This window comes from Phaethon aethereus (assembly GCF_964289735.1).
Source record: "Phaethon aethereus genome assembly, chromosome: 4".
In the NCBI taxonomy this organism is placed as follows: domain Eukaryota; kingdom Metazoa; phylum Chordata; class Aves; order Phaethontiformes; family Phaethontidae; genus Phaethon; species Phaethon aethereus.
In genome coordinates, this window is record NC_138578.1 from 42,779,875 (window position 1) to 42,799,414 (window position 19,540).

The 19,540-nt window shown below is 41.3% G+C and overlaps 2 protein-coding genes across 5 annotated transcripts in view; one reads left to right on the forward strand and one right to left on the reverse strand.

Annotated features, from left to right (window-relative positions):
• Positions 1-6,127, forward strand: part of CLCN3 (chloride voltage-gated channel 3) — a gene marked incomplete at both ends in the record, with an annotated part of 53,272 nt that extends 47,145 nt beyond the window's left edge. For 3 of the 4 annotated variants that reach the window (XM_081999282.1, XM_081999284.1, XM_081999283.1), the window contains 2 exons: positions 1,490-1,706; positions 5,769-5,859. In XM_081999282.1, the coding sequence (XP_081855408.1) occupies positions 1,490-1,706; positions 5,769-5,859 (308 nt within the window). Of the gene's footprint in view, positions 1-1,489; positions 1,707-4,033; positions 4,110-5,768 lie in introns of all 4 variants that reach the window. The other variant, XM_081999281.1, reaches the window with a different exon arrangement.
• A 4,807-nt stretch (positions 6,128-10,934) lies between these two features.
• HPF1 (histone PARylation factor 1) lies at positions 10,935-19,305 on the reverse strand (the record flags this gene model as incomplete). The annotated part of the gene is made up of 8 exons (XM_081998900.1): positions 19,234-19,305; positions 17,960-18,119; positions 16,243-16,429; positions 15,644-15,742; positions 14,457-14,607; positions 13,662-13,749; positions 12,879-13,051; positions 10,935-11,066 (listed from the first exon to the last, which is right to left on the reverse strand). The coding sequence occupies exons 1-8, from the start codon at positions 19,288-19,290 to the stop codon at positions 10,935-10,937; spliced, it is 1,047 nt and encodes a 348-aa protein (XP_081855026.1). The 5' UTR covers positions 19,291-19,305.
• Positions 19,306-19,540: the final 235 nt, after the last annotated feature.

Sequence of the window (19,540 nt, forward strand, 5' to 3'; positions counted from 1 at the left end):
ATCTAGTCCAGTATTTTTATTTGTATTGAGGCTTTAGCGTCAAAATCTCTCTTCCTCAGATTACGTTATATTCACATTCTTCTTCAAAAGTGAGTAAATTCTCATTTTAGAACAGCAGGCTTCTGTGAGAATAACTGTCCAAGTAATTTTTAAATTTAAATGGATATCGCAATTCACTCTTGACAGTATGTTACTTACTTTTGTTACAGCAACTGGGATTGTATTATGGAGAGATAATTGAAATATTAATTATTTTAGGTTTCTGTTTTCCTGTTTGTCTGTATAATGGGAAATTTGTGCACATCAGCACACAAGTCCTCTTTGAGCCATCTGCCTCTGGGGGAATATTAGAACTTGTGTGATTCTTGTGACAATGCCTTGTGCATTGGCAAGAAAAAAAATTGTGGATTTTGAGGGTATTACCATACACAAAAAGTCATTACTATGTAAGAAAATTATTATGTAAAAAAACCTGTAGCATTTGGTGCATGAAGTCAGTGATGGAAGTTGCATCTCAAACTACTTGGGGTTTTTTACAATTCATAAGATTGTACATTGAGAAGTGTCTGTCTAACAAAGACACTTGAGAAAGAGACACAAAGGTCTCCTGGAACATATTTTTTTTTAAAAAAAAAGCTTTGCGAACACAACATTGGTCATTTCAGAAAAACTTTTGCCTGTGGTCTTTATACTGTGTAAACTGTGGTCTTGGACCATGTAGGATGTGTGTGAATGTTCAAAACTTGGAAATTATCATAAACGTACTGTTTTAAGTTTCCATTTAGAGTAAATGAGGGAATAACAGAACATTCTTCTAATAATGCACTTCCACAGGTAAGACTCGATTCAGCTGCTGAGATTGCACAGTGCAAGTTGCTTACTTTTGGGTTTTGGCTGGCGTAACAGAGTCCGTTGTGTGAAATAGTACAGGGAGGGATACTGATGTCACCAAGGTGATGAAGACGTGAAGAGGAAGAAGATGCAGTTCAAACAAAGCTAAATAAATTCATACAGACAAGACAGGATTTTCAGAGTGATCAGAAACTAGTCCTCTGGTTTCAAACTAAGAATAATTACAGCCATTGGAATGATGACAGGGAAGCTGTCAACTGAGATTGGCTTTCCCCTTGACAGTTTTTTCAGCAGCCAATAATGTGCTTCCTGCATGTTAGTTTTTACGTCTTTCCACCTCTTTATAATAAATAGAAGTTACTTATCAGAGCGAGAAAGGTAGTAGCTGAAGAATGGCTAAAGCTGTGTGGTATATAGATGGCTTCTGTGATTACTGCACAAACACTTCTTAGGGATAAAGCAGTGGCTTTATGGAAACACATCAAAATAGCATATATCAGAATGTCAGCATCTAAAGAATAACGTCAGAACCTTGATACTATCGATAGATCTGTCTGTTTGCTCTAAGTTATCTTACTCCAAGAATGTAAATTCTTCCTCCTCTGCTGTTCCCCCCCCTCCCCTCTTTTTCTTAAAGAAAGTGCTAGAAAGAAGCAGGAGGGGATTGTTGGCAGTTCCAGGGTCTGTTTTGCCCAGCATACTCCATCGCTTCCAGCAGAAAGCCCTCGACCTTTGAAACTTAGAAGCATACTTGACATGAGCCCTTTCACCGTGACAGACCACACACCAATGGAAATAGTGGTGGATATCTTCCGGAAGCTGGGTCTGAGGCAGTGCCTTGTAACACACAATGGGTGAGTAAAGTGGCAGCAATGCTGTTCATTTTGTTAGATACAGTCATTTTTACTTCCAGGATCAGAGTATTTGAACCAGGATATATTCCAGGATCATGGTGTTTGAACCCGTAAGTTTGGTACTGCAAACACGGACCCTGACTGTTCATTAAGAAGGTGCTGTGCTGTGGCACTTGTCATAAATTCTTACTCCTGCCTTGTATTCCAAGTAAGCAGGCAGGTGATTTCAGGCATTTTAAGAAGTGCTGTTAAAACTTAGGTCCCATTCAGCAAGTTTTGTGTGTGCAGCTTGCATGCAGAGGAGACACAACTTGTCTCGCAGAAATTTGGTCTTGGGTGGTGCACAGTCTAAGGCCTGTATTTCCTTGTTCTTAATGTATGTTCTGGCAACATGCGATGTATCAGCTATTGAACATCTACAAATATCTGGGTTCATAAAAAGCAAGGGAGAAAACGATCCAGTCAGTATCTCCTATTCTGGAGTTTAGTGATGGCGACTGCCACCAAGCTCTTGTTTTTTGGAATACTAACAACTAAACAACGGCTACTAGTTCTGGACTTCAATCTGCAGTCTTTGTTTCTACACTTCAAAATATTTCAAGAAAGTAATTTTAAGATTTAGAATGTTTGTAAATGAGACTATAGGGACTTGTCATGTGAGATTACCTAGTAAATAAATCAGCCCTAGGCACAGAAACAGTTCATTATAATTGCCTCTTAGGTAAACTACTCCTCTTTTTTTACCTGATCTTTGTCTGTATAGCTGTTCCTTTAAGATCCTGCTTTCCTGTTTCTCTTGTGTTAAAAATTTGACACACAACATTGCAGCTCCTACCATAGTATCTTGCTTTCTCCTTAGCATGTCTTTTAAGGCACCAAGGGAGTGAAGCATTGTCTGCTAATCCACGTTATTTAGGATCATGGGACAAACACCCAGGAACCTGAAACATGGGTGGGACTTTCTTTGTTTGGCTGTAGGCAGAAGGACTGCTGCTACAAATGGCAAATATTTAAATACTGCATTGGTTTCCAAGTTTATTTTTTCACATTTATTTAAAACAAATGTATTTTAAATGTTCTCCTCTTCTTTTTTCTTCAATGCACCCCTGTATTGAATGGCGAGTACATGTTTTCAGAAGCACAGGTGACTTCAAAAACCTTTCTCTGATGGGGAAAGGACATTGTGATCTGACACTTAGAAGTCAGTGCAGGCGTGCAGTTATTCTTGTTTTGGGGAGGGAAATCTGAATTGATAAAATATCAATGAAGACTATTTACTGTGATGGTTTTTTTCTTAGTTTCTCTTGTGGTTGAGTGCTCATTGACATTGATGTTAAAATCGACTCTAAAGAAGCTTAATTGTGCAAAGTCAAACTGCACTATAAATTTTTAAATTTTATTATAAAGTAGCAGCAAGTATGGATGGCTTTGATAATATGCTTTTTTCAGACATTGATATTTGTTATCCTACTTCAGTTTACAAACTTGTGATATTCCATGACCACACTGTCCATTACAGCAAGATGAGATAATAAATACTAGTACTAGTGGTATTTAGCCATGGCATACAGCCATGTGGACATCAAGGACTAATCTATATTTTGGCAAATTTCCTGCAAAGTGAATATACCCACATAAAGACACATACCAACTTGTTGGTTCCAATCCAGATTGGAATAGGAACTGTGCAGAAACTGGTGCTGGTGACAGAGATATATAAAAACTGAGCTTCGCTCTTCCTAATTTGTACCAGAATATCCATTCCAGGGAGTTGCTCTTGATTTATACCGTCATGAATGAGAAATTTTCCTGAATTGGTCTGTTTCTAGGGACACCAGATAACCCCACTCTATAGTGCAGCTTCAAACCTCAATTGCTCTGACTTCACACAGTTATTATGACGTTCATCTACTATGGCTTGTTAAAATGTGAATAATTTATCTGTATGCATGAGGAAAAATTAACTATTAAACAAAGGAAATAAAAGTAGATTTTAGTTTCAGTGCCTCTAAAACCTGAAGAGACGTGAATTTGGGGAGAAGGGATGAAGTATGTTTCCCTGACCTGTACGTCATATGAGAAACACACTGCTCTGGGGTGGTTGAAGATCCAATTGTGTTCAGCATTTTGAGAGAAAAATTAAAAAGGCAATGTCTGGGGAAAGGGTACTGACATTTTTCATTTAATGATCTCATTAGCTTTCCTGCAACCTTTTTTTTTTTTTTTTTAAAGTTTTGCTCTACTCCTAATCCTTTTTCATTGTGATTAGAACTTTTTTTTTTATTTGATTTCATATACAGTTATTAGCATAACGTGATCTGTTTCAGGATTGTCTTGGGGATCATCACAAAGAAGAACATATTAGAGCATCTCGAGCAACTAAAGCAGCACGTCGAACCCTTGGTGATTAGATATATCAGATCTCGTAATTAGACACATTAGAAGTCAGGAAGCATGAAACTTGTGAACTGTTCAGGGCTTTTATGACATCAGCTGAACAATGAAATCATCTTATGCTAAAAATTTGTATTAAACCATAAAATAATATGTGCAAAATCCTTTTGTAGAAATTAAGCTGTTACTGTGGACATACTGTTAGTCACAACATTAAAGTAAACAGTAGACTTTTGGATATTTTTGTTCTTGAGATCACGTAGATCCATCTAGTTGATCTGCTGATTTCCCCAGGTGGGAAAGCACGGAGCTAGGAATACTTTTTCTCTGCCTGATGCAAATTAAGATTTTTGTGTATGCCAGTTTTTTTTTCTGATCTTGACAGCTTTAAGTAGCTGTTCAATAGCAAAGTAAGTGTCATGTCTTTTGAGAAGCACAGCCAAGCATGTTTTCAGTGTATCACAGCATTAGATCTTCCCTGTAGTCCCCCTTTATCAACATGATTTTTTGGAAGTACTCTTATTTTTAGTAAAGTCCTGTGATTTTATGTAAAGTCCTGTGATTCTGCTGCTGTTACCTACAGCAATTAATGTACTCCTTTATAAAATGTTCAGTGATATCGTAAGCCACTAAGTGATGCTCCTATGTTGACTATCGACTTCAGCATCTAGATGTTGTTTCAACCATGATGTTGTGAACTAACCTTAGGTAGAAGGTAGACTTTGTCTTAATTTGGACGTGGGTTGCTACGTCTCTACTAAACATGCCACCAAGTTTAGCTGCTTATGTGCAAAACATGCTAATTATGTTCTCATTTTATGCTAATATTTCACAAGTATTTCATGCATCCTTTAATAAGACAAACTGAAATGTACTAACCAAAATAACAAGGGCAGCAGCTCATTCATTCTGCTCTTTGCTTCTCCTGTGATATTATCCTTTTGGACAGTCTCACCTTTTTTGGTATTTCGCAGAGTTATAATTTTAAAAGCCATGAAGACCCTGTCATAAGAGCACAGTATCTAAATTGGAAAATGAAAACTCTCTTTTTATTATTCACGATTTATTTTCTAAAGCTGGGAACTCCAAAAACTACTTATCCGTTGTTTATTTTACAAAAGTTTCACGGCCAATACAGTGTGCTCCTATGAATACATTCAGCCTGAGCCAGTGCGTCAGACTGGAAGGATCCTTACGATTTAAAAATGGAGGGAAGGGGAGTTTGATTTGCGGTTAGGATTTTGGGCCATCAAGTGGTACGTCACTTCCCTTATGAAATGGGATCAATATCACTTCTTTTTCATACCTCTTTTTTCTTTGTCCCTCTTTGTTACTTTTTTGTTGGCATATGCTAATAAAAATTTCATTTTTGTAGAAACAAAAAGTTAAATAAAAATTGTCACGGGCTGTACTTGTATCACTTGTATTTCATTAAAATGGACTACAGCTGTCAGATACCATCCGATATGGTGTCTCAGCATTGCTGTCTTTTAACAAAGCGGTGGTTCCTCAATATTTTGATTAATAAAATGTTTTTGTTTAAATAAGAAAATCAGGCTGTTTACTTTTGCTCTATTCCTGTCAACAAAAAGGACTTGGCTACAGATTTGTTCTGCTTTATTGTTTTCCTGCTTGGATTAATATCGATCTTCCCTTTATCCTTTTCAGGCGCCTCCTTGGCATTATAACAAAAAAAGATATCCTCCGTCATATGGCCCAGACGGCAAACCAAGACCCCGCCTCAATAATGTTCAACTGAAACCCATAGCTGAGGAGAGAGAGGAAACGGAAGAGGAGGTTCATTTGTTGAATAGCACAACACTTTAGTCTGGGGGATACTCCCAAAATCAGAGGCGAGAGCTGGGTTTTTGCGTAACAGTGCTGCTGGAACTCAGGAGTTGGTCTGGGGGACTGTGTGGCGAGGAGGAAGGCTGATGGGAGCGTGGGAAGGGAGAGCTGCTGTCCTGCACTGGATGCGTCCCGAGACGTCAGGTCTGCCATGATAGTGCAGTGGGTGAGCCGTGCGAGGTGGCGCAATTCTCCAGCCCCGGCCTGGTACTTCAGCATTGAAGAGACGCGTTATTAGTCCCTGTTTCTGGAGGGATCATTCCGAATTGAGCCATCTTACGGAGACTGAAAGGTCTTGCCCTTTTTACCATTGAAAACTGTTGTGTTCACTCGTTTAACAATTACACGTTTCATGTCACCTTTCTACATTCCAGAAGAGCTTTATTTCTCTCTCTCCTGAGCCGTAACAAAGCCTCTTTAAAATTGGTGTGCCCTCTTGAAGCAGTTGTTTCTCATATTGAGATGTACTGTGAGTTACTGAGGTTTAATCACAAGAAGGGAGGTTTTTCTTGTGCCATTAATTGTGTAAGTTTGTACATCATGAAATGCTTGGGGCAGTACAGATCCGCTGCAACAAAAACAGACTGGACAGGTAATACCATGCGAGAACAATGTGAAACTGATTTCAGCCCGTGAGCTGTCATGATACGAGAAAAATAAAAACTAGATGAAACTAGCGTTTCAAAGAAAAATACTGGTTTTGCTGCAGAAAATATCAATAATAATGTGACCCGGTCTTATGCAATTTTTGTATTATTGAAAACACTTACACTATATACCAATGTTGTGCAGTATAAGTAAAAATACTGCTACTCTACTAGTTAAGAGCTGGAACAATTCTGTATACGTGTATCTGGTAAAAATTGCATGCTACAACACTGGAGATCTTTTTTTCCCTCCCCTGTAAAATTTGAGAATGGTAATTTTTATTTTTTCTTCTCCACAACAGACGTTCCACTGCTGACATGGTAGGAAGAAATGTAACTCATAACTTGCACTAAATGTATATTATTTTTCTTGAAGTTTTACCATTCTTTATTTATATTTGTATGAATTAAAAATCTATTAAATATGAATCAGTTAATATCTTACATAACTAATTACCTTTTTAATGTGATTTTATAGAATAATTCATAATCCTCTGCAAGTAATGGAGGATTAGCAAATGTTTACAGCTAGATGAAGGGTTTAAACAAAATGGTTTCTTTATGATCCAACATGCATATAAGATCACTTTCAAATGTAACTTTCACTGCCATTACCTTAAGATTTCCCTTTTTCCTTTACTAGCAGATAACTGGAACAGTGATACTAAAAGTCTATTTAAGAAAACTGCAGGGTTTTAAAAATAATAGAAAGCAACTATCATTATTAGATTGCTTTTGACTTTGGGTTTGTTTTGGGTTTTTTTTCAAGTACATAGAGGTGTAAATGATACATAGCCACAGAAGATGAGCAGCAGGGCAGAATTGAATCCAGTACTTGAAACTTTGGCAGGAATTTAAAATTCAGCAGCAATGCACATGCTAGCAGGTGAACTGGCAGACCCCTAGCTTCTGTACTTTTTTCTTTCTGGTCATTAGATTAACTTGTTTCATATTAATCTCATCAAACTACCACCACCACACAAACACATGCAGAGGAAAAAGGCAATACGCCTTAAGCCTAAAGTAGGGAGGAAAAACATGAAGGAATCTGGCTGCCAAAAATCATGCTTTATAATATGGGGTTAGATAAAAGGAGGAAATTTTAACAACAATGCCCACAAGACTGCAAAAATGACAATGGTGAACGTCTAAAATAATACTACTGCTAGCTATCTCTAAGGCATTCTTCCGTTACCTCAAATGTCTTTATTCACAAAGCACTCGGTATGATTTTATCTTAAGTACAATAACATACTGAAACAAAATCCTGGTACTTTTGGCAAGCTCCAAAATAAGGCCTGTGCTTAAGTGCTCTGCTGAATTTTTAACTGATTTTTCTGAGTATAAAACTGCCACCTACATCACCTCACCTCACCTCTTGCAGCAACTGGAATCTGTAGAAAGCAAAAGGTGCCACTGGGCTCATGGTGATCAGCCCCTGTACTAAAAATGGGTTTGGAACTGGAAGAGGGAATCAGGCTGTGTTAAAACCCCAGCCGGCTCTATTCTTCCATGTGAAGTCAGTGCTAGTGGTTCAAAACTTGTTCTGTTACATTGCGTACGCCTGAAGTACAGGAGAAACTTCACAAAGAGCAGCATTTGGCCCATTTGTAGAGGCCAGCTCTGGAAGTTGTCTGTGGTGCCAATTTCTGTTGTCTAATTTTTTTCTACAGTGGAAGAATTTATAAACAAACACTACACATAAAAATTGCTTTAAATCAGCTTGAAACCTCTGCCATTTCTGATGTTCTCATAAAGCACTGCTGTGTGTACTGTATTAACTTGCACCTAAATCTACAGACTGTACTCTCTGAATTAAAATACAGTTCACACCCCTGCTGTGGTTTTTTTTATAATTTCAGTATGGATCCCGAGTGCTGCAGATAAATTGTGCATCTCAGTTTATTCTTCTTACCTGCTTAAGCTTTCCCTGTTGACATTTCAAATGTCTTCTGGTAATGAAGTATGTGTGCCTGTGTTGTGCAACAAAAATTTTCTAATGTAAAACTTCCAACGCCTTACTCAAGTTACTAATTTGAAAAAAAAAGGTGGTGGATGGGAGGGGGAAGTGTCAGCTTTTTTTCTTTTTTTTTTAAACCCATTCAGTTACTGGTTGATGAAGAATGCATTCTTTGTTAATCTGTGATGTTGCCTAGAGCTGTATTTAATATTGATCTCAATGTTTTTATTTATAATAGTGTGGTAGAGCTGCATATCATTACAGTACAAATTCTGATTACTGTGATGATTTAATCAAACATTAAAAACTTCTATGACCATTTATTGTTGTCATGTTTTCTCATTGTTTTCCCAAACAACCTTTGTGTTGATTTTTGAATTTCATTTCCCTGAGAGAAAATCAACAGCTAGGAATTTTACATCCAAAATTAGTACACAAGATAACAAAAGAATGACTTGACTTTTAGGAGGAGAAGCAGTGTTTGTATTGCCAATGATTGGCTACAATTAACCTGATCAAACAGGATCGGTATTGGATACTTCTTTTTTTCTAAAGAAGACATTTAAAAAAATGTTTGTTTTAATTATATGGTTATAGAATAGTTGGCTTCCAAAGAGTTAAAAGTGGATGTGCTTTTGCTGTCTCTTAAAAGCAAGGATGATGTAGTTTCTACACAGTACTCTGGCTTACAAAATATGGGAAGTCAGACATCGGCTGATGATGTATATTAACAGTGTACACCACTTCAGTATTTTTTCACTTAATGTAGCAGTTTTCCTCTTTAATTAGAGATGAATAGATAAGACTGGAAAATCCATACAGAGGTCCCCATTTTTGCAGATTTAAGTTTGTATTTAAATTGTGAATACTTTTTTTTGTTATGAGTTACAGGGCATTAATGTGCAGGTCCCTTCTGCTTGCAACCTAAAAATGGTGAGAATGAGACTGAATTTTCAAGAAAGTACCTCTTTTTTATGCATTAGTCAGACATAAAATTCTGGCCCATGAAAGAGTCCACACCAGCCTGTGCTTATGTTTGAATAAATGGAACACACATTTGCCGAGTGAAAGGGGTGGGGTTGGCAAACCTCCAACAGTACATGTGGCAAACAATTGCCTTTTTCATTTAAAACTCGAGATTTTTGCTGCTTTTGCAGCAGTCTAACCTACCTTGTGAATAACGTATTAGTTTATGCTAGAAGGGACCTTTGGGGGTACAATCCTTTGCTAGGAAGTAGGGACACTCTGAGATGGGAGCATATGGCCAGTGCCCCATCATCTTCAGCAACAGCACTACCGCCATTAGCAATGGCATCAACTGCAGCAAGAGCAGTCAAGTCACTGCATGACGCCTGGCCTGCTGGGTAAGAACAAATCTTGCCTTCCAGCGGTTTCTGGACTATTATCCCAAGCAGCTGCCTGAGAATAAAATTCTAGGTGTAGTGACAAGAAAATAGAGCAGCAGGCTAGCAAACTTGAGAACAATTTGCATCTTGTACAAAATCACTTTGATTCTATTTTTAAAAGTCCCGATTGCCTAATAAGGTAGCAAATGTAGTGGAATTATTAATTTATCTTGTAATGTCAGCTAGCTATTTTTTAACCCTATTAGTTTCCTGTTAATTGAGCCAGATCCAGATTTACTGCTTTGCAAAAGGGAAAGCAGCCATAACCGTACTTTCACCCACGCGGTGGGGCAGAATTCCGGGAACACAGAACGCCAGCAAACACCCAGGAAGAGCACGGAAACGCAGCTCGGCAGGCGTAGAGCAGCAGCCGGCTGCCGCTGAGCGGCGCCCAGCCAGCCCGTGACTGAGCGGGTCCGTCCTCCCAGGACAGCACCACAACCGCCTGCTCGTGCTCGGCGGCAGTAAGCCGCGCGGCGACGCCAACCGCCCCAGGGCCAGCTTCAGCCTACAGCAGGGAGACCCGCCGCGCCGCCCTGCCCCAGCTCGCGCTGCCGCCACCGGCAGCCCGCCCAGGTAGCAAGGCAAGCCCCCCCCCCCCCCCCCCCGGCAGCTTCCGGCACCCGCCGCAGCCGGGCGCCACCCGCCCGCTAGCAAGGGACGATGCCTCCGCCGGGGGCGTGGCCTCCACAAGGCCAGGCCCAGCCCCTCTCCCAGCTCCACGCGCGCTGACCTCCGCCCATCGGTTGCCGCATTAGCAGCACGTGACTCCCCCTCCACCTCGGCGCATGCGCAGCGGGAGCCGGCGGTCATCACCGGGAACCACCCTCGTCTTTAGAAAAGCTTTACTGACCGCGGGGGTGGGACATCCGCGGGGTACAAAAAAAACACCACACACGCGCTCACACACACACACAGAGGCAAAAACAGAACGAAAAGCCCATGCCCGAGAACACAAGAGCAGCTGGCCGGCTCAGGACGCAAGCTGGTCCACCTTCTCCTGCCGCCGGTCAGCCAGGTGCGACTCGATGATCTCAGCAAAGAGGTTCCTCTTCAGCAGGGTGTAAGCCAGAGGCAGCAGCTGGCCCACCGTCTTGTGGAAGTACTGTGGGCAAGAAGGAAAACAGGAACAGCCCTGGGGGCTCAGTGCCTCTGTGCAGCCTGAGCTCTACCCATGGCCGCATTCAAAAGCCCTTTCTTCAGCCTGTGGCCAGAAAGTGGCGAGCACCCACCCCTGCTACACCTGTAACGGCCACAGCAAGGTCAGGCTGGGTTACCTGAACTGCCACAGTGAGAGAGGGAAACCAGGTTTTAGCAGTGCAAGAGATGATGGCTATTGCTGAGGCACCAGGCATCCAGCCTGCAGTTTTAAGTCCTGGCACGCTCCACAGCTCGAGGGGAGCACAATGGTACTTGGAGTAACCATTTAAGTGCTTCAAATGTATAAAAGTCAGCATATGTAGCATTTGTGATAGTTATTTTTGTGTAAGGCCATTATACCTCTCAGATGAAAGGGTAAGAGGTTTAAGTGATTTTCTGTGTCTTGGGCTACAGCTGAAGTGTCAGTGTTGGCTCTACGCAGAGCTCCAGTTGGAACTGGAAAGCAGCTCTCAGGCATCAACAGCCAGGCAAAAACACTGGGACCAGACCCTGGGTTATTTATGCGTGAAGCCATTGTTTTCCTTTTCTGTTTACCAAACTAGAAAATGAAGGTTTCTATTTTCAGAAAACAGCTGCAAAGTTACAGCTGTTTCAAATTGCTGCCCAAGATAAATATCAGGCCAAGATATAACTATTTATGACACGAGTTTGTCAGTGGTTAATCTCATGATGAGAAGCACAAAACATGAAAGATGGGGTTTTGTCTCCACCTACTCAGCCAACTGGAAGTAACTATTTCCTTCACTGCCCTTCCAGATGTTGGAAGGAATTAAGGAGCTGAAGGAGCATAGTCACTGAAGGAAAGGTCCTAAATAAGCAGGGTATCAGAGGGAAATACAACACATTCTCAGATGCTGTAGGGAACTTAAGACTTCCTGCCCTGCTCTCCTAAGAAACAAATTTGCAATTTAACAGTGTATGGACAGAGCAGTGAGTCTTCCTTCATTTCAGTGGCTAAGTGTTTTAACTAGTGTTTAGCATAACTTTTCTGGGCCTACACTTAGTATTGCAAAATGTTTATCTTTCTACATGATGCTTTGGAGCACCCCTTAGCCAATACTGTTTTTACAAAAAGAAGTATTTTGCATGAGTGTTTCTATGACACTAACATTGCACTGATGTTGAAGCTTCTTTATGTTATTTCCTAGCCATAGATTTATCACAGACACAACCCTTTTCATCAATGAGACAGTGGCTAATACAGAACAAAGTGTTAAGCAGAATCTTTACATGTGATTAAGCACTAGTAAGTCAATCAGCTTATTTATGATACTTGTTGTTAACACAGAACTAGAAAGAGACTCCTTGTGGGAGATATCTTATGCAGCCATACAGGCAGTGCAGGCAAGCAACTGACCTAGGTTCAAATTTTTTCAGCTGGATTTACTACAAACATCAGTGTGTTTCTTGATGCAGCTGAACATGAGTGCTTGCGTCCATATGAGCAGCTGGGGACAGGGGGCTATAGCTATTCGGTATTTCTGGATCAGATGGCTGATCATTTTTAGGCGTCTAATAACAGCTCTGGATTGCAGGACTGCTTTCATGCAAGCAATTTTAAATTCAGCATGGAATGGTGTCATTAAGTTTGACTTTTTAACAGTCTTCACAAACTAAGAATATTCTTGTAGACTTTCACGATTCCTAGGGACAATGATGGGATAGGGTTTGGAATAAAGATATACGACAGAACTACTCCTGGTCCGCGCAGAAAGCAATGCAAAATTTTGTGAAGTATAATTGTTGTGGTACTCACATGTGATCCATAGCAAAACAGGTCCATACCCAGTTCATACCCCATTCCATAGTCGCATTCATCGTTAGCAAACTGAACAAAGGTCAGCATTTCTTGAATGGGTGCAAAGGCCTTCAGTCTCTCATCATCAGTAGGAGCATCAACAATGGCCTTACAAATTTTTTTAAGATTAGCTGCAAAAAAACAAAGTAGAAATATTTAGATGTCTAAGTAAAGAAATTTAATATTGCACAGAAGTAGTCTGTGGCAAAAACATACCTGTGTGTCATGCTTACATGAAGGCTAAGTGGGCACACCCTGAGCTGCTGGTGGAACAAGCTTCTCCCTCTTCTTTGCTGCTCATACTTGCCCCATGCCCATCTGTCTCAGTTCCCCAGAGACAAGCATTTGTGTGGTGAACTTGCACCATCAAGGAACTGATGCTTAGAACACCACCAGGAGAAGAGAAAGGAACAAGGAATAAACCCACAAATGCCTGAAAGTAGATCAGTTTTTTGGATCTACCTCCTGCGTGGCTGTGATAATACAAGAGAGAAGGTCATCTAAACTACTACTTCAGGAATTACTTCAGATTTAGCATGTTCCATTGATTCTCATCTGGTTCATTTAAAGAAAATACTTGGAGCTCAAGTGTGATGGTTAAGACTTCTGCCATTGAATCCCATTGCTCATATTCTTCAAGTAGGAAATACGAATGCAGTTTGGTTTTTGCAGACTAGCTGTGTGACTGAAGGTTGTTTACTTAAATAAAACAGAAGACTATAGTAAAACAAGATTATTTACCATTTGTTTCAGGAAGTTCTCTGTATCCAACATCATTTTTATCTACAGGAACAACTAGGCCTGCTCCATGAAATGCTTTGGTCACCACCTAAATAAAGAGAGACAGGAAATTGAATATAGCACTGTTAAGTCAATACTGTGACATAAAATCACTCACCTCACTACACCTAACTGCTGGTGGTCAAACCTAATATAGTGTCCCAGGGCTCCAGGGCGTCAACTTAGTTTCAAATTATAAAGCAGTTACTTTCAAGTATTGAAGTTTAAAATAACTGCAAACTCCGTTTTAGTCAAATTCTGAAATCCAAGAATCCTTCTAGTCACTTGTGTAGCATGGTTCTACATTTGTTTAGTCACCTCCTAGCATATTTCTGATAGGTATGCAAAAAACCTCTATTACTAATCCATATCATCCTTAATGTTCCTGTTTCCAATAAATCCAGCCCAACTGTTTGCGCCAATCTTCACCTTGAAGCAGGTTTCTCCATGCTCCCCATTTGTTTTAGTTTTTGGACTATTTTCCTTCTCTTCCCCCCCCCCCCCCTTAATTGAATAACAAGCCATAGTTTACAAGAGTAAAGAAAGTGTTTTTATTTAATCCTGTTACTTGGAACACATTTGTATTAATCTTCCCTCTCCTGAATTTTTAAAGAAAGTGCTGATTAACTTTGGAAATTCCTAATGAAGCATCTTTACTGACTAGAAGGAGGAAAAAAAAAATAAAAGAAACAGGCAAGTAAATGAAAAAAAATTTAACAGAACTTAGTTCTCTCCAGTGGATCAGGAAAGTCATACTTTCTTATCTCTCTGCTTCATCTTCATGGTTTTTTGTTCCAGAGAATAACCCAGTTCTTTTGCTTTTCTTGTTAGTTTTTCATCTATGTCTTTCAAAATAGCACTTTTCTTTTTATCGGTCACTTCCTTAAGTTTTTTTGACAAAAATAATCTGCAAACAGAAAAAACATGTCTTAAGAGAGCTTAACAGGAAAAAAACCAGCAAATAGCCTTCTAATCACTAAGTCCCCAAATCTTATAACAAAGATTAGCAGTCATGGGTTTATTTATACACATAGACTTGATAATGCAAGCTTCTTCATGACAAGAAGGAAAAAAAAAGGTCTGGCACAGACAGTACTCTGGTGTTTCCTATCTGTATTTGCATTACAATGTAGTTTGTGCAATCTGCAGGTGCTGAAGATTCTCATGGACTCGGTAGCTGTTCATCTTTCTATCTTATGGATTCAGTTTGCTGCTTCAGTGCCAGATTTACTATTTGTCAACCAAGTCAGGCACATAAATACATATTTATGAGTTTCATCACGGTGCTTTCAAAACAGATGTCCTCGTTTAACTCTGCACTACACGAAGCTTTTCTTCAGTATGCTTTCACTTACTGACACGCATCTGTCCTCAAGAGCCTTCTATTTTTAACTGGCAGGTCATGAAATATGTTGTTTACATTCACAATGCAGGACCATGTAAAGCTTCATGAATCACACCGAATTATATATCCATATAAATGTTATCCTGTCTCAGGTCAAATAACTACAAGAAGTACAATTTCTATTACATGCAAAAATAATGTATTTTTTACGTAGGCAAGAACAAGAGCTAGATGCTACTCATTTAGTATGATATTCAGATTTCCTTCATCACTGTTTGGGATGCCCTTTCTTTACTTATGAAGTATTTTAACACACCCAGTGGGCATTTTTTTTGCTGTAGAGCCTATCTCTTCCAATATATTTAAAGAATGAAATAATTTACACTTATCTATTTTACTTGTAAAAGGAAAACACTGTCAAGAAGCCTATTAAGACTTTTGAGAGTACCTTAAAACTTGCTACCAGGAGCAGAAAATAACCAAGTGTTTCTCAAGAAAGACAGATATGTAGTAAGTTAGCTACATTATTCTACATTGCATATCCCAATTAATAGTTTCTCTTCTACTCTTAATAAAGAAAAGGAGGGATGAACCTTACTTGACTGCAGCAAAGACATTATCACCAACTTGTGAAATCACACAGCCCTTCTTAGCTTCATTTGCACCAACCCACACTGGAAGCTCATCTGGCACATCCCTGTTTTTATGAAAAAGTACACACAAATAGTCAAGCTATGTCCATTTCTCCTATTTCAAAGTAAAATTAATTTTCCTCCTTACCACGCTGCCATTTCCTTCAGACACTTAACAAAAAACACCCTTAGATCTAAAGCTCTAATATCTTACAGCATGGCTTTGAAAGGAGCTTGTACCAATACATGCAGAGAGAATACAGGCTCCCTTTATTTCATAAGGCTTGACTTTTTCTTCTAGAGTATCATGGCAAAAGTTTAATAAGTGAAGGTGCTCTGGAGGGTTGGGGGCATAGTTTAGTAAATATTTACATTTAGTCTCCAACTCCAGTATCTTTGATCTCTCTTAATAAAAGATACCAACCCATGTTAATATTCTATTACAGAAGGGAAAGATTCTTGTTTGGTGATAGCATGCAGTTCTCAAATCCCATCTCGTGGAAAACAGAGGAGAAAAAGCTATACATAATTTTAGTCCAGCAAGAGCACACATTAAATAAAATACCTGAAATATCCCATGTGATACTGTGTTTTGCTATCCCCGACAAGTATCGTTTGGAATTCTGGGGGATCATAGAAGAATCTCCAATGAAGATTGAAGTCCAGATCTGTTGATTTTGCTGGTTTGTGTTTTCCAGCAAGAATATCATATGGTCCAACCAGTGTAAGCCCAACACTTGACACAAGTGCATCTGAAAAATAATGCATGAACTCGTTTACTTTCTGGTGGGTACATATCTAAACTAAGAAGTTCCTGTGTCACTCAGGTATCAAAAGCTTCCCACTAGACAAGGAAAGCTGAGACATTCTTTTATTCAGATAGCTTTCATTCAAGAGCTAGGTTATTACACTGCGCCTAAGAAGTAGTGGCCAACAGTTCAATGTCTAGATGGAGACTGGTGATGAGCGCTGTCCCTCAGGGATCCGTATTGGGACCAGGACACCTTCAACAATGACACAGGATCAAATGCACCCTCAGCAAGTTTACAGATGACACCAAGCTGAGTGGTGCAGTTCACATGCCTGAGGGATGGGATGCCATCCAGAGGGACCTGGACAAGCTCAAGGAGTGGGCCCATGTGAACCTTATGAGGTTCAACAAGGCCAAGTGCAGGGCCCTGCACCTGGGTTGGGGCAACCCCCAGTATCAGTACAGGCTGGGGGATGAAGGGATTGAGAGCAGCCCTGCCAAGAAGGACTTGGGGGTACTGGTGGGTGAAAAGCTGGACATGAGCCAGCAATGTGCACTCACAGCCCAGAAGGCCAACCGTATCCTGGGCTGCATCAAAAGAAGCGTGACGAGCAAGTCGAGGGAGGGGATTCTGCCCCTCTACTCCTCTCTGGTGAGATCCCACTCGGAGTCCTGTACCCAGCTCTGGAGCCCTCAGCACAGGAAAGAGAAATGGACTTGCTGGAGCAGGTCCAGAGGAGGGCCACAAAAATGATCAGAAGGATGGAACACCTCTCCTGTGAGGACAGGCGGAGAGAGTTGGGGTTGTTCAGCCTGGAGAAGACAAGGCTCCAGGGAGACCTTACTGCAGCCTTCCAGTACTTACAGGGGCTTCTAAAAGATGGGGCAGACTTTTTAGCATGGCCTGTTGCCATAGGACAAGGGATAATGGTTTTAAACTAGAAAAGGGCAGATTTAGGTTAGATCTAAGGAAGAAATTTTTCACAGAGGGTGGTGAAACACTGGCACAGGCTGCCCAGACAGGTGGTAGATGCCCCATCCCTGGAGACATTCAAGGTCAGGTTGGACAGGGCTCTGAGCAACCTGATCTAGTTGAAGATGTCCCTGCTCATTGCAGGGAGGTTGGACTAGATGACCTTTAAAGATCCCTTCCAACCAAAAGTATTCTATGATTCTATGATGCCACGTTGTGTTACATGTAATAAGTTTGGGGAAGCTGAAACCTGGATTGATACAAGGAAACTTCAGTTCCATACTATACACTTCAAACATATGTGCAAGAAAGGCAAATTTGGACAACAGTTAGTCCCTTTGTATTACACGATTTCAGTAATTATATTTTATAAAGCTTGAAGTGTACTGACATCTTTGTGATTATCTCCAGTGTTCTTGTTTACACTCATGTAAGTATCCTGCATCTTAACTGGACTGAAGGAGCATTAGAATGCATCTGACCACCTCCAGTTTGCCTGCCTTCAGGCTGGTTTTGAGAGTTAAAGTTAGAAAAGGAAAAAAAGAATTAAAAACCCACCACTTGGTTTCTCAGGATCTAGTTCCTCACAAAACTTCCAAAACTGATAGAAGTCTTCAGGCAGTCTAAGCCGATAGCATGTTTCTGCTTCTTGACAAAGACTATCAGGGCTATCTGCCTGATTTGACCTTCTCTTCTTGACATCTCCATTTTTTTCACACTGTGGATAAAAAAAACCCACCAAAACAAAGTTCATTTAATTGCTTCCTGTCAGTTTTACTAAAGGATTTTACAAAGCTTCTGTTTTAATGGAGGAACAATGATCAAAACCATTAAGTCACGCTCGTTACTTAAACCAGCATACCAATTAGAACATCTATTTTGGACAGAAACCCTTAGAAGTGCCTTATCTGAGACATGTGCTAACCCTGTATGAAATAGCAAAGTGCTACTTTGATATTAATGGGTCAATCTAACCAACAGAAGCACACTTACTAGCTAATCAAGGAAAGGACTAAGCAATCCCAAAGTTTAATCCAAGTTCTACATTATTTTAAAATGACCACTTCCAACCACACAGCAGCCTACATCCAAGCCACTCGTGTGTTTTACAGACACTTGGAAGCAGGGATACTATTTTGTCATGTCTGGCTAAATGATCCAACAAAAGTCCTGCAAGTCCTTACTATCTGAACTACTCCACTACTCAACATCTGAACTGGTCCAGTTTACAGCGCAGCATTTTAGAAGTACATTAAAGTTTCAGTTGTTTTAAAACAAGCCACGTAACACGAACTGAAACACGCTAGGAAATGATCCATTCAAGCACGCACACCACTGAAGCAGTAGCCTCAGCTACCTCGTTCCCACGTAAGCCTCCAAGTCTTGGTAGGAATCGTTACACCCCTATTTTGAAAGAATAGTAATAATAATTACAAAAAAGCAGGTTTCTTTTCTCTTGTTAGGGCAGTACGAGGAGGCAAATATTCCACGCCTTAAGCGGGCCGCCATCAGGCAGCGGCAGGCAGCCCGGGCGGCTGCGGTTCACAGCACACCTGAAAGGCGGCGGTCACCCGGCAGAAGCGCGGCTACCGGGGAGAGGCTCCCGCGTCGGAGAAGGGCCCTCGGGTTTTCCTCAAAGTAAACCAGAACGAAGGGCAAAGGAGGCAGAGGCCCGGCACCACGACAAGGCATCCGCGCCGATTCAGGCCTACGGTCCCCCGGTCCGGGGGTGCCTCAGGCCGCGCCTGCCGGCCCCCGCGACACCCCACAGGGCCGCTCCCTCCTCCCCCCCCCCAATACACACCCCCCCGCGCGCGCGCGCTAACGGCCACCTGCTCGCTGGCCGGGTCCGCCGCCCCGCGCGGCCTCCGCTTCCCGCCACCTGTCATGCTCCCGCCCGCCGCATCGCTCCCGCCCTCCCCGCCGCTTCCGAGGTCGTGCACTGCGCCTCCGCGCGTGCGCAGGCGGCGGCGCTCGCGCCTGGCCGGCCCCGCCCTCCCGCCCCACCCCCCTCAGCGCACCGGCCGGCGTTTAACGGCAGCGGCGGAGCATGAGTGTGTCTGCCCGCCACCGCCCCCGAGACGGCCAGCAGGGAGCCGGGTAGCGGGTGTTTCGGAGAGAAAGCAGGGGCCGGCTCGG